The sequence below is a fragment of the Enoplosus armatus genome, chromosome 4 (genome assembly GCF_043641665.1).
Source record: "Enoplosus armatus isolate fEnoArm2 chromosome 4, fEnoArm2.hap1, whole genome shotgun sequence".
Classification (NCBI taxonomy): Eukaryota; Metazoa; Chordata; class Actinopteri; order Centrarchiformes; family Enoplosidae; genus Enoplosus; species Enoplosus armatus.
In genome coordinates, this window is record NC_092183.1 from 20,402,973 (window position 1) to 20,415,398 (window position 12,426).

Below are 12,426 nucleotides of genomic sequence, written 5' to 3' on the forward strand. Positions count from 1 at the left end.
CTGATAAAAATGTATGTGTCTTTCAGTCTCTGTGTAGAAGCTGACCAACCTACCAACTCAACATATGTGTTGAAGTGGCAGGAAATGATTTGAGTGATATACCCAAACCCTTCAGTGTCCAATTCACCACCACATATGGCAGTTAGTTATTTAGAAAGACTGAATTCCCATGTACATTTAATGATGTGTGAGATAGTTTGCATGACTTAGGGAGGGAGCGAGACCAGCTGAGGAGAGAGAGAGAGAGAGAGAGAGAGAGAGAGAGAGCAGTGAGTGAGTGCGTGTGGGAGTTGAATATTTTAGCTGATGAATGCTGCAGAACACTGTTAAGCTAATCGGAAATTTGATCCCCTTATTGGGTTTGATGCACACAAGCCAGAAGCCCTCGGTTTGCGCCCATGGTTCATTATAATCGTATAATTAATAGTACTCAGCCCTTTTCTCTGTGTGCACGTTAGAAAGGGGTAAAGAATAAATGATTAAATTAAAGGGAATCTGATGCTTATTAAAAGTGGGTTTTAATTCAGGCACTGTAGGTTATTTGAAATAACAGCCCAATCTTTTTTATGGGCTCCTGGAGAACAAGACAAATGGCAATTACATTTCCAGAACTTATTTCTTGCCCATTGGGAAGAAGAAAGCAGCACGGTGTAGAAGATCTTTTTGAGAGTATAGGTGTCTCACTGTATTATAGCATTATTTTTTTTATCATTTTTTAAACAACTTTATGTCTTTGTTGGATAGCTGACAGCAGAGAGATTAGATATAACGAGTGGAGAGAGAATGAGATGTCTTACTGAATCATTTTGTGATAGTAGTAGATAATGAACCTCTCCAAAACAAACACATTGGATTTTACGGGGTTCATGTGGTTTGTTGATGATCAGTGGCGGCGGAAGTATTCAAATATAGTCAAAATTCAACTCCTGCATTAGAAATGAATTAAAAGTATAAAAGTATTACAGCTAATTATACTAAAAGTGGAAAAAAACATGGCCCATGTGAGTGATATATCATTAAGGGTTATTACATTGATATTATTGATTCAGATGTACGATTCATTAATGTGTATGAATAGCATTTTACTGTTCACTGGCCAAGGAAGCTAAATGTAACTACTTCATCAACTGCGGGTACCGTAATTTGTAAAAACAAAGCATCACATTTTATAAACTGATCGTACATTTTTACGATAAAATCTTAATGTGCAAAGTTACGAGTAACTAAGTATGTAGTTGAGTATCAGTATAAAGAAGCAAAAAATAGGAATAAAACTCAACATTGTACAATACTTAAGTAAATGCACTTGTTATTTTCCGCCACTGGGTATGATCACAAAATATAGATTTGGAAGAACTCCACCGATTTTACACATTAAAGTCTCTTTAAAGACATTGACTCAGGGGGTAGAGCAGGTCACCTGCTGATCACAGGGTTGGTTCGATCCCCAGCTCCTCGTGTCCACATGTCGACGTGGTCTTGGGCAAGACACTGAACCCGACGGTCAGGCCAGCACCTTGTATGGTAGCTCACTGCCATCGGCGTGTGAGTGTGTGTGAATGGGTGGCTGAGAGGCAAATTGTACAGCGCTTTTGAAGTGCGATATAAATACAGCAATTACCATTATCCATTATGTCTGAAACTTAGACTGAACAGTTCGAAGCGGTCGAGTTGCATTGTGGGTTATATAGGCGCCAGGCTCCGACAATGAAGAAGAATAAAAAAAGACGATATCTTTGGTTCTGTTGGATTGATTTCAATGCTTTTTTTATAAAACTGCCCACCCATCATGATTCTGACAATGTTACAGGAGTGCAATGCTAAATTGGTGGAGTTCTCGTTTAACTGTTTCATTAGTGAGGAGCAGTGTATTAACCTCAAGGTTAACTTTCAGGATAAGATTTCTAGAAATGAATGTCAAAGTACTTACCTCACTTTACCTTACGACAAGGCTTTCTCCTGCTTTGTATTCCTGTTCAACATCAGTGGCTGCTGTGCAAAGTGTACCGGACATGCTCAGGAGGTTATTTAATGGCACGTCAGTTTGGAATGTACTCAAGAAGATGTTTTTGTGCCAAAACAGAGATGCGTTAGAGGATTTACGCTTCCTCTTTTAAAAAGACTGTTACCAGAATCTCTGTTTTTTTCGTCACACCCCCAGCACAACCTTTAAAACAGAGAGCTTCTTTTAACATCCTCTATTTTCGTTCTGCCAGTTTAGAGGTGTGTAAAGGAATGTCAGTTGACGCACCATAAATCAAAGGTATTGGTTTAGTATCTTGGAGGAAATGATAGCAGCTTGAGGGATGCTCCGGCTCGCTTGATTGTATCAGCTGTCTTTCACTGCAGCCTTCATGTAGCAAACATTTTGACATGTGTGAAATACACACACACACAAGGATCCATATGCACACACACACACACACACACACACACATTTGCATGCATAAACACCCACATGCCCAACACAAACCCATACATTCAGAGGCAGTTTGGTATTAAAGTTTAATCAAATGTAAAATTGCCGTCGTTTTGAATGTCATATTGACAAGTTAATGCTGGGCACTGGTGGCTGTGGGCTCATGTCAGCAGGCACTTTGTACAGAAGGATCTTTATAGCTCACATCCCAGAGAGGATGGAGAGAGCTCTCGCAGACTGCGGGAACATATTGCTGCTGTTTGGTGATGGTAAAAGGGGGGAAAAAAAACAGGTGCTTCAAATTTTCTTTCTGTTTTTTTTTCTTTTCTTACTTTGTGTCTAACCTGGAGTGAAATATTATATTGACACTTTTTTATCCGAAGGCGCTCTTGAAATGGGTTAGAAACCTTCTAATGCTGTGAATGTGATGCGTGATTCTTGGAAAAACTGACTTGCTGTGAGGGTGTCAGTTTGCGTACTTTTTCACTTTTTACCCTGTGATGATCAGCATGGAGCTGCAACAGAGCACAATAAACGTTCCACGCTCTCGTCTGCCACAGTGGTTGCGAACATCTTTAAATCGTCACATGAATCCAGTCTCTTCTCCTCATAGGTTATCTTAAATTGTCTGTATTCTTGTGGCGATTTGTCTCTTTTCCATCCGGCTCGAGCTCCCTTGTGGCCACTACATACGATACTGCATAACCATGAACCTCCAAAGCCACAGAGGCAGCTACCCCTCGCTGACATTTATCACTATTATTCTCATTCCTGTCTCCCCTTTATCTGACAGTGTTTCAGGGGGAGTTTACACCTTTTTTTTTTTATCTTCCTGTCACTATCTTTCTTTCGATTCTGGACAAGGCTGAATTGAAAAGGTCCGCTGGGTATGGGCTACCGAGGGTGCTTTTCCTCCTCCTCTCCCTCCCAACTCCGCACTTCCCACCCTTTGGCTATTCTCCTTCTCGTTCCCCCATCTCCCTTCGTGTACTTTCTTCCTCTTGTTTGGAGTATAAATATACTAATGGACTTACCATACCTGGCTTTGTACTCAAGTTTCCTCTGCCTAATTTGCAGAAGTTAAACATTTTTTACACACAGCTCTCTACCCCCACACTCAAACTCCTCTGTGAAATTTGCCTAAATATAAATATTCGTACCCATGGAAACTCCAGTCCACATGCAGTGTTTCTTCTCTTTGCTTTTCAGATCAATGCCATATAGTTTTCACTGTTGTCTGCCTTGACATTGGAATGACTATAGTATTACTCAGGCTCTGAGTGACTGCTTTGATTGCAGAGCGGCTAATCAGAGGGCATGTGACTCGGGGACTCTGGTTTCTGGTCCGGACTCTCTCAGCAGAGAGATTGTGCCTCGTGCTGTGACCGTCGGAGTCCTTTCTCAGAAATCAGGCCTAAAACGAGGCTCTGGCCTCCGAGGTGGATGCTCGTTGGAAGTGGCCCAGGATATTTCATCCCCCTCAGGCTGAGAACTAAGACTCATATGACATATCATATCTGTGTATGTGTCTGTTCATCATTCCCCCCATCTGTCCTCCCCATTTACCTTAATTCTATGTTTAATGTGACCAGTTTAATAGACAAAACATCACTGGGTTGGGTCAGTACCAGTCCGGGCAGTAGCTAGAGGAAGATTCTTCGATTACAATCCAAATTCTCAAATTTGACAGTTTTTTAGGCAAAAAGCATGAATTAGAATAAAGGGATTTCACATTGCTCCATCAGCTTTATATTCCTGGCATTGAGGGGGAAGGCTTTGAAATATTAGCAGAAAATATATTTTGATTAATTCTTTTTTACTGTATTTCTAAATCCTGGCTACAATAGCTTTGTCAGCATTTGTTGTGCAAATAGTAGCAGCAGGAGCCAGTTGGAAAGTTTTTGAAAATGCTTTCGCATGCAGCGCCACACTTTGGTAAGATGTTATTAATCACACCCGTAACTGATACATTAATAACAATGCTGCATGTGAATACAGAAACCCAGTGTTTCATTTACGCCGAGGGTCCCTTGAACAGAGCCGAAATTATTAGTCAATTATTAGATTGACAGAAATTCCAATAATCAATCATTTAAGTCATTTTTATGCTAAAAAATTCCAACTGTTTTCTGGTTCCAGCTTCTGAAATGTTTTTTTTTCTGTTTTGTATCACTTTAAAGTGAATGTCTTTGGGTTTTGAACTGTTGGCTCTACAAGATCTATAAGGATATCTCCTTGGAAAGCACTGTCGTGCTTTTTTCTATTGAAGAAAATAATCAGTAGATTAATTAACAATGAAAAGAAATGTCCTAAAATCAAGCTCTTTAAAGCTGTGTTAAGAGGGGCTTACTCATTGCTGCATTTGGTTAAGGTGTATTTGTGATTTCTCGTCGCTTGTTGACACAATTGCATGTAAGAATTTGAATTTACAAACTGATGAGCTGCATCGTGCGTTTGACAAACCGTAGCTGTTGCTTTTAGTAGAAGGTTTTGTGGAGACACGTGTAGCCGCCATTATATTTAATAGTCAAGGCAGTTTGTTGCATATTGATGTTTGTATTAGATTCTGAAAACATCATCTTGCGTGAGTGATTAGGTCCACGATGTTTGTCGAGTGTGTGTGCCGGCACAGATTCATGGCATGCATGGATGCTCTAGTGTTCAGTATATACTGTGTATGCACATACATGTATGCATAGCTGTGTGTGTGTGTGTGTGTGTGTGTGTGGGGCTGTGTGTGTGTCCTGCCTTCATTGTGCTGACTGGTTTATTGCTGTTCCAGGTGACGGAGCATGAGAACAGCAGAGTTTCAGGGTGCTGTTTTCAGGCACCACTGAAGCCACAAATTTGATTATTTTTTTTCCCTCCACAAGTAGTTTAGAGTTTGCATGAGACCCCACTCACACACACACACACACACACACACACAGCTGCCTCACACTGCCGTGGACCGAATCTCTGGTTCCCCCGGCCTGCATTATGCATCTTCATCTGCCATTCTGTTTCCATTCAACATCTCTTGTTACAGTGAATCAGCAGCGTTACGTGCTGCTCTGCTGAGGTTTGTTATGGCCCTTCGTGGTATGTATTCTACATCTTACTTACTTGTCTTATGCATAAAACATACTCAGAAAAAGTCCGGCCAGAGCTTCAAATGTTTTGCCAGACATAGTCCCACATCAATATGTTGTTCTAATGTTACAATAATACCGAGGGATGTCTAGGAATACTTGATCTACACGTTGAGAAATGAAGAAATTGGACCTGAAAATGTCACTTTATTTATCCCACAAAGGCTCTCCGTCTATCTCTCTCTCTTATTCTCTAATCCTTCTGCGTGATGCAGTGGACACGCGGATCCTGTCGCATCAGGGGGAGATTAAACAAAGAGTGTCACAATGACACAGTGAGTTTGATAATGGGACAATAGAAGCTCTTTCAATTACAGCTCTTTCTCTAGAGAAATCTGCTAAAAAGGAAATTCCTCCAATAACTTTGTCCCGTGTCTGTTTATTCATTTTGACATTTAAGTCTATCTTTCTTTAACTTTCTTTCAGCCGAAATTCAATAGCTCTCTAACATGCTCCATCAAGATAAGATGGAGCTGAATCACCTCTGCAAAGGGTTTTTTCGACTGTGTAATTAGTGAAGACACAAGTTCAACAATAGAAGTTTGGATTTGTTAAGAACTCATTTTGAAGGGACATGTTGAGAATGTTATGCTAAATTCAACTATTGGTTGATCATTTTGAGCGTAGCCAACAAACTAACAAAGCCTGCAACTACTCACACACAAAACGTCCATCGACGCAACATTCACATGTCATTTCAATGTCTTGGAAATTTCAGAAAGCTGTAACGCAAACCATGCCAGTTGTGTGAGAGGCTTCTGCCACCGGTCGCCTTTGTTATTCATGTCAACGATTGGCTCTACATTGTCATTTTGATGTATGAAAGTGCTATAGCATCGGTGCTAAGCTACTCACTTATGTTTCACTGTGTGTCACTCCGTGTCCTACAGTTCTGCTGGTGTCATTGTGATTAATGGGCATCCCGAATGTGCCTAAACAGCATCCTCTCAGCCATCTCCCTGCTATTCTCAGTGAGTCAGTTGTCAGCCGTCTCGGGCAGCACCTTGTCAAGTCTGATTTCCTCTCCAGTCCGGCCTCCAAAGCCGGAGGGCCAGCTGCTTCCAACTTTAGGGCCTGTTATCTACTGAGCCCCTCTCTATTGCCTTTGGCTGCCCTCCGGTCGTCCGTCTGGCCTCAGATTTAGTCAAACCACAGCTAGTTTACAGATAATTATCAGGCTAGGGCCAGCTGTGTGGCACACATCCACAGGCTCTTTGTTGCTAATTGAATTAGGCCCCATGCTGGAAGTGACAGAGAAATGAACAGTTTCCCCCAGCGAGCCATGTGATTAGCCGACTGGGAGAGGGGAGGTCGGCTCAGGATGGCATGCCAGCGTATATATATGGTTGATGTCTGTGACTCAACGTCTGAGTCACGTTCACCCTGACATCGATGTTTCTGTCAGGGTTCATTTTAACAGGCTCTGTTTATTGTTTCATATGTAGTTTGATTGTTTCACTTACTTTCCCCATCATTATATTTGGCTTGTTTTCCCTCTTCTTGTTTTATTGACACTGTTTGATTTTAAGTTATTGTTTCTGTGTGGAGCCCAGGAAGACTAGCGACCGCTTTGTGGAAGCTAATTGGGATCCAAATAAAGAATTAAGATGTGTGTCATTAGGGGTGTCAATAAGTACAGCGGACAATCAAAAACAGACTTTTGCCAGGCTTTCTATGTTTTATTGTTTGTTGTTCCCTCTTTTTTTGCCATCTGCTTTACAATGTATTGGCTAGCTGGATACACAACCAGCAGCGGCTTTGGTTTTCAAGAGTCATCATAAAAAATGCTATAAACAAACCCTTTTCACCATGAACATTTATTATATATTTTGTATTTATTATAGTCACAGCTTCGTGCATGGAGCACTTTCACAATCTTTTACTTAAATCACAAAAACAGACCTGCACACACATTCTCCATACACTGCCATAGTTTCCTTGCAAGAATGTAATCAATCGAAGTCGAAGAATGGCCAAAGGGAAACGATAGTTTGCATTTCTCTTCACGTTTTTTTTGCACCGCCCCGAGATCCCATTTCTTCTCTTCCCTTCACTCGCTCTCGTTATTATATTGCCGTCATCTTTGCGGGTCTTCTCCTTTTGAAGTTGGATATTTTCGTCACAAAAATGCCAAATTAGCAGCATGTTAAAATGAAGCAGAAGGACTATTTTCACCCTGCACTGTACATTCTTATAACCTCAATATTTTGTTTTTTATTGTAGGAAGAAATATAAAAACCTCATAAAATTCACAGCAGTAGCGGCTGCTATTAAACTCTGCCAACTGGATCATGCGAGGAGGGAAATAATTGACATCACTGAAGGGGGAAAAAAAAGCTAATAACAGTCAACTTTTCTGGAGGCCCTTTAACTTTGTGAAGGTGGGAGTTTTGTTCCTGTACTTGGTAGTGTATGTACAGTATAACAAACCTTTCAGCTGCGCAGTCACTTTCATTCTTTTGCCTGTCTGTCTCGTTGCCTGCCTAAAGTGTGGGATGTTTTCCAGAGCAACCTTTCTGCAACAAAATTCTGCCTGTGCTGTAGAAAGTAGGCCATTCGGGCTGATGTCTGACACAGGTCCTGCATGACTGTGGTGCGCTCAAAGGTTTATTTCTGGACGTTCGGGGCATCATGTATTAACTTTGTTTGCCTGATAAACCTTGTGGCTTTACCGGCCTGCAAGTGGAGATTAGCATCTGTCTATATTTTCCACACCATTGTGGGACAGTTATGTAAGTCCGTGATGTCGTACTACGCCTTCAATGGCTCGGAACTCTGATTGGTGCGCCGAAATGTGACACAAGTTATTTGGTTGTCGTGTTAATTATTCATACGCACCTCTGTTGGATGAGAAAATTGGGTTGTTGTGCTCTGCTGCGCAAAAAAAAATCTTTCATTCTCTCAGAATAAAACTGAATAATATGAGAATGATGTGGAAACAGTGTCAGACCTATGTGAATATGACAGCGGCGGATAAATCACTTTCTATTATTTATAATTTCACTGTTTTTAGTCCCCTATTCATAATTTAGCATGTTATACATTCACTCTGTTGTCTTTCCAAGATGTACCACATACAGTATGTATTATCTCCCTATATGGCAACGTTTTGTTTGCGTCATATTGAACTTGGCTTTAAAAGTCTTCACTGCATTTTGTGCATGTTACATGCACATGCGCCAGTACCACGCAGATTTATTCATCCCTCCTCTTCTCTGTCTCTCTCCCCCTCACCGTGCTCAAATTACAAGATGCTGTTTTGTGCCAGTGTGCCACAGAGACCATGCATGAAATTTATTGGCCCCAAGTCCCGCCATTTGACACGCAAGACGTGGCTAACAGATCTTGTGCCATTTCCCATCTCCTCCGGCTCCCGTGTAAAGCTGACCTTTCCTGCCTCCAGGCTATATTTAAACTCGGAGCGCCAGAGACTTATGGCGCCATGGGAAATTTTATTATCAACGCTCTCCATTTGTCTGACTTAATTCAGGCCTATCGTAGATCGTGCCAAAGCATGCCGTATATTTACACTCTGCTACGGCAAACAAGGGCACCGGTGACATACCCGACCATCAACACCATAGCGGGGGGGGGGGACGCCTGGTGGAGCATTCCTTTGAACTGCTCCGAGGAGCATCCACAAGATTATAGGTTCTATTTAAAGTGCACAACACCTGTGGAAAAGTGTGAGAGGAATAAAGAAAAAGGGGGCAATATTATTCCATGAAGCAGAGGGTTGACCAGAGAGTCAAACACAAAGGGACTTGACATTTTGAAGAATTTCAGTTGGTAAAATGTCATAGATTTCAGCCACAGACACATTCATCAGCCTTTACCGTTTGTCATCATTAGAGCAGGCAGTAGGTTGAATGAGCTCACCAACACACGCAAGCACACACATCCGCACACACACACACTCATTCCTTTTCAAACTCTCGCCCAGCCGTCTGCTTTACCATTTACTGAAACCCTCTTTTTTTCTGTGCTCTGGCAGGTCTGAGATGGGAGTTCAGAGGGTGCTCCAGGTGGATCTGAAAATGGAAAGCTTTCCAGAGCCGCTGGGCAGCCGCTGGATGGCCTGGCAGGTGGAGTACCCGGGCAGTCGTGCTGCCACACAAGAGGCTGAGACGGAGATCCGGCTGGCGCAGGAGGACCTGGCGGGCATCGTGCCCCTGGCCATGGTGAGTGATGCCACTTCCAGCTCAGTGCCACACCCCAAATACATGACTGCACGCTCATCACTCTGAATGCGCAATAGTGGTAATGCAGAAAACCATATTCTTTCAATTTTACACTCTGAATCTTTGAATCAACATTTGCATATATTTTCTTTCAGCACATGAACAAAATACTTTGCATTGGAAATGTCTGAGAATTGCTGCACTTTTAATCACGAGTGTTGGCAGCCTGAAGGAGAAAGATGAATGTATTCATGATATGGTCACATGTTTTGTTCATATTTTTAGACTTTTAGTCTTTAGTAACAAAAAAATATATTTTACTTAGCATTTAAAAAACAAGCAGGATTTTTTTTGCTTCTACATCTTGTGGTGTAGATGTAAAAGTTGAAATATTACTGATAGTAGTGCATTTATATTAGTGATATACTAACATGGCCACAACAACATTTGTAATGCCAGGTGCTTGTACTTTATTTCAGCGTGTTTTTTTTAAATTTCCTGCTACTTTTTAATTCCACTCTGCTACACTTCAGAGGAAAAGTCTTGTACTTTTTACTGCACTAATTACATTAATCTGACAGCTATAGTTACTACTTTCAGATAAAGATTTTACATACAAAAAAATCTGATGAGTTTATAAAATCCAGTGTATTATAATACTATTCAACCTGAGGCATGTAGTGCTGCACAGTTATAACAAAACAAAGAAAAGAAAAGAAAAGAAAAGAAAAGAAAATGCTGTATAAACACAGAACATATCCAGAATACATAAAACAATACTCAACAACCACAACAACAACAACTCGACTAACTACAGCACCAATATGTGCTAATGCATCAGTTATAAGAATCATAATCATATTATATCATATAATATAAACGTACACAATAACACTCTGAAAGGGGCCATTCTGCATAATGAATACTTTTACTTTTGGTACTTTAAGTCTATTTGCTGATATTACTCAGCTCACTTTTACATCGCTTTACCACTTTCACTTAAGTAAAGGATCTGAATACTTCTTCCACCACTGCTGCTTAGATAGAGGAGGCAGAGATGTTTGTGTAGGTCTGTGCCCGCAGAGTGTGTTTAGGAGCGGGGCAGGAAGAGAGCATGTATAGCTCGCAGCAGGCTTCGGTTGCGGTCTAGGCAACCCTCTGGCCTGAGGGTTAGCCCGGAGCTGTGTGTCTCCCTCAGCGAGGCGCAGGTACTCTGTTGTGTAGATTAAGCAAAGCTCCCCCTATAGAACTTCACACAGAGAGCCTTTCACGCACCTCTGCAGCTTTGTTTTAGTGACCTGAGAGCACCGTCTTTGACTTAGATCAAGAACACTCACAGGTGAAGAAATGAGCGACATCAATTGCGTCGACTAAAGAGAAAGACGTGCTGTCACGTCAGCGCTCGTTACTAAAACAAAAATTGCATTCATTTCTATTCCAGTGCTTGTGATCTGCATGACACATACCTGACTGTTGTGTCAGTGTTATTCTCTAAGTATTGCCCGTAGCTTTGTAGATGATAGATGCGTGTGGGCGGCTGTTCCTGGAGTCAGAGGAAGGCGGCGCATCCTCATTCCATTCGCGGGATAATTGAAGCAGTATTGTTCGAGTTCCTTCCCTCACATCCTTTTCATGTCACTGATGTATCAACAGCCTGCTTGGCTTGCTCTAGGAATATATAGTTTGCTCCCACATCTTCCACTGACAAAAATTGCAAAGATGATTTGCATGATTATCTCGCAAAGGCTCTATTCATAAAAAAAAAAAAAAAAAAGGAATTGACCAAAGAATTTGCTGTTGCCTGCTCAATGAAAAAGACATTTTTAATAAGCTATTCATTTGATGCAATTCTAAAACGATCTGCTTTTTCACTCTGCTCATTTTACATAGAAGAAGGTTTTATGGCTCACTATAAATCATGTAACCTTTTTTCACAGTGGCAAAAATCCATCTCAATTAGCCTGATATTGCAATTATTTGCTAAACTTGGCTAAATCAATTAGGGACAGGATAATTTAGGCAGGAGCCTCTCAGGAGATGACGCTCAATAGTGCTTCATGTGTACTAAAACAGATGATATGTGTGTGTGTGTGTGTGTGTGCCCTGCGTGTACAGATTTTCCCTTTTCCTTACCTTGATTTGCTATTCTGTTCAGAGGGCCTGTCTGTGAGTCAGTGAAAGCTGCTATCATGCCAGAGAGTGTGTGGATACAGTGTATTGAAAAGGATCAGGTTCACTTATCATTGTAAACCTTTGATACTAACATTTCAGACATTTTCATCATCTGACTTTTGTTGAAAAGGGGTTGATTGGGACAATTTTATTTCATTCTATTTTGCTTTACCATAAGGCCGCACATGTTTCTACTTCATTTCCTTCCAAGTGCTCCTCCCACACAGGCAACGTCCCAAGGTGCACAGCATCTCCAGCCACCCCATGGCACTTAACACACAACACAAATACTCATACATGCAGACACATTCAGAACTCATTAACTCTGTCCGTCTCCCCCTGTCCCCTTTTCTCTCCCCTCTCTCCCTCACTCTTATGTACACACACACACACACACACACACACACACACACACACACACACATAAGGCTTTTGCAATCTGCATGCACCAATATGAGAGAAGCACACAAGCGAGAAAGAGGAAGAATTAGATTACTTGGGATCACTGTGGCATGAAAGGCCC

General features: G+C 41.4%; 1 protein-coding gene across 1 annotated transcript in view; it reads left to right on the top strand.

Annotated features, from left to right (window-relative positions):
• Positions 1-12,426, top strand: part of LOC139284097 (transmembrane protein 132C) — a 95,756-nt gene that overhangs the window by 54,561 nt on the left and 28,769 nt on the right. Inside the window, 1 exon segment of the mRNA XM_070904261.1 lies at positions 9,545-9,731. Within this exon segment, the coding sequence (XP_070760362.1) occupies positions 9,545-9,731 (187 nt within the window).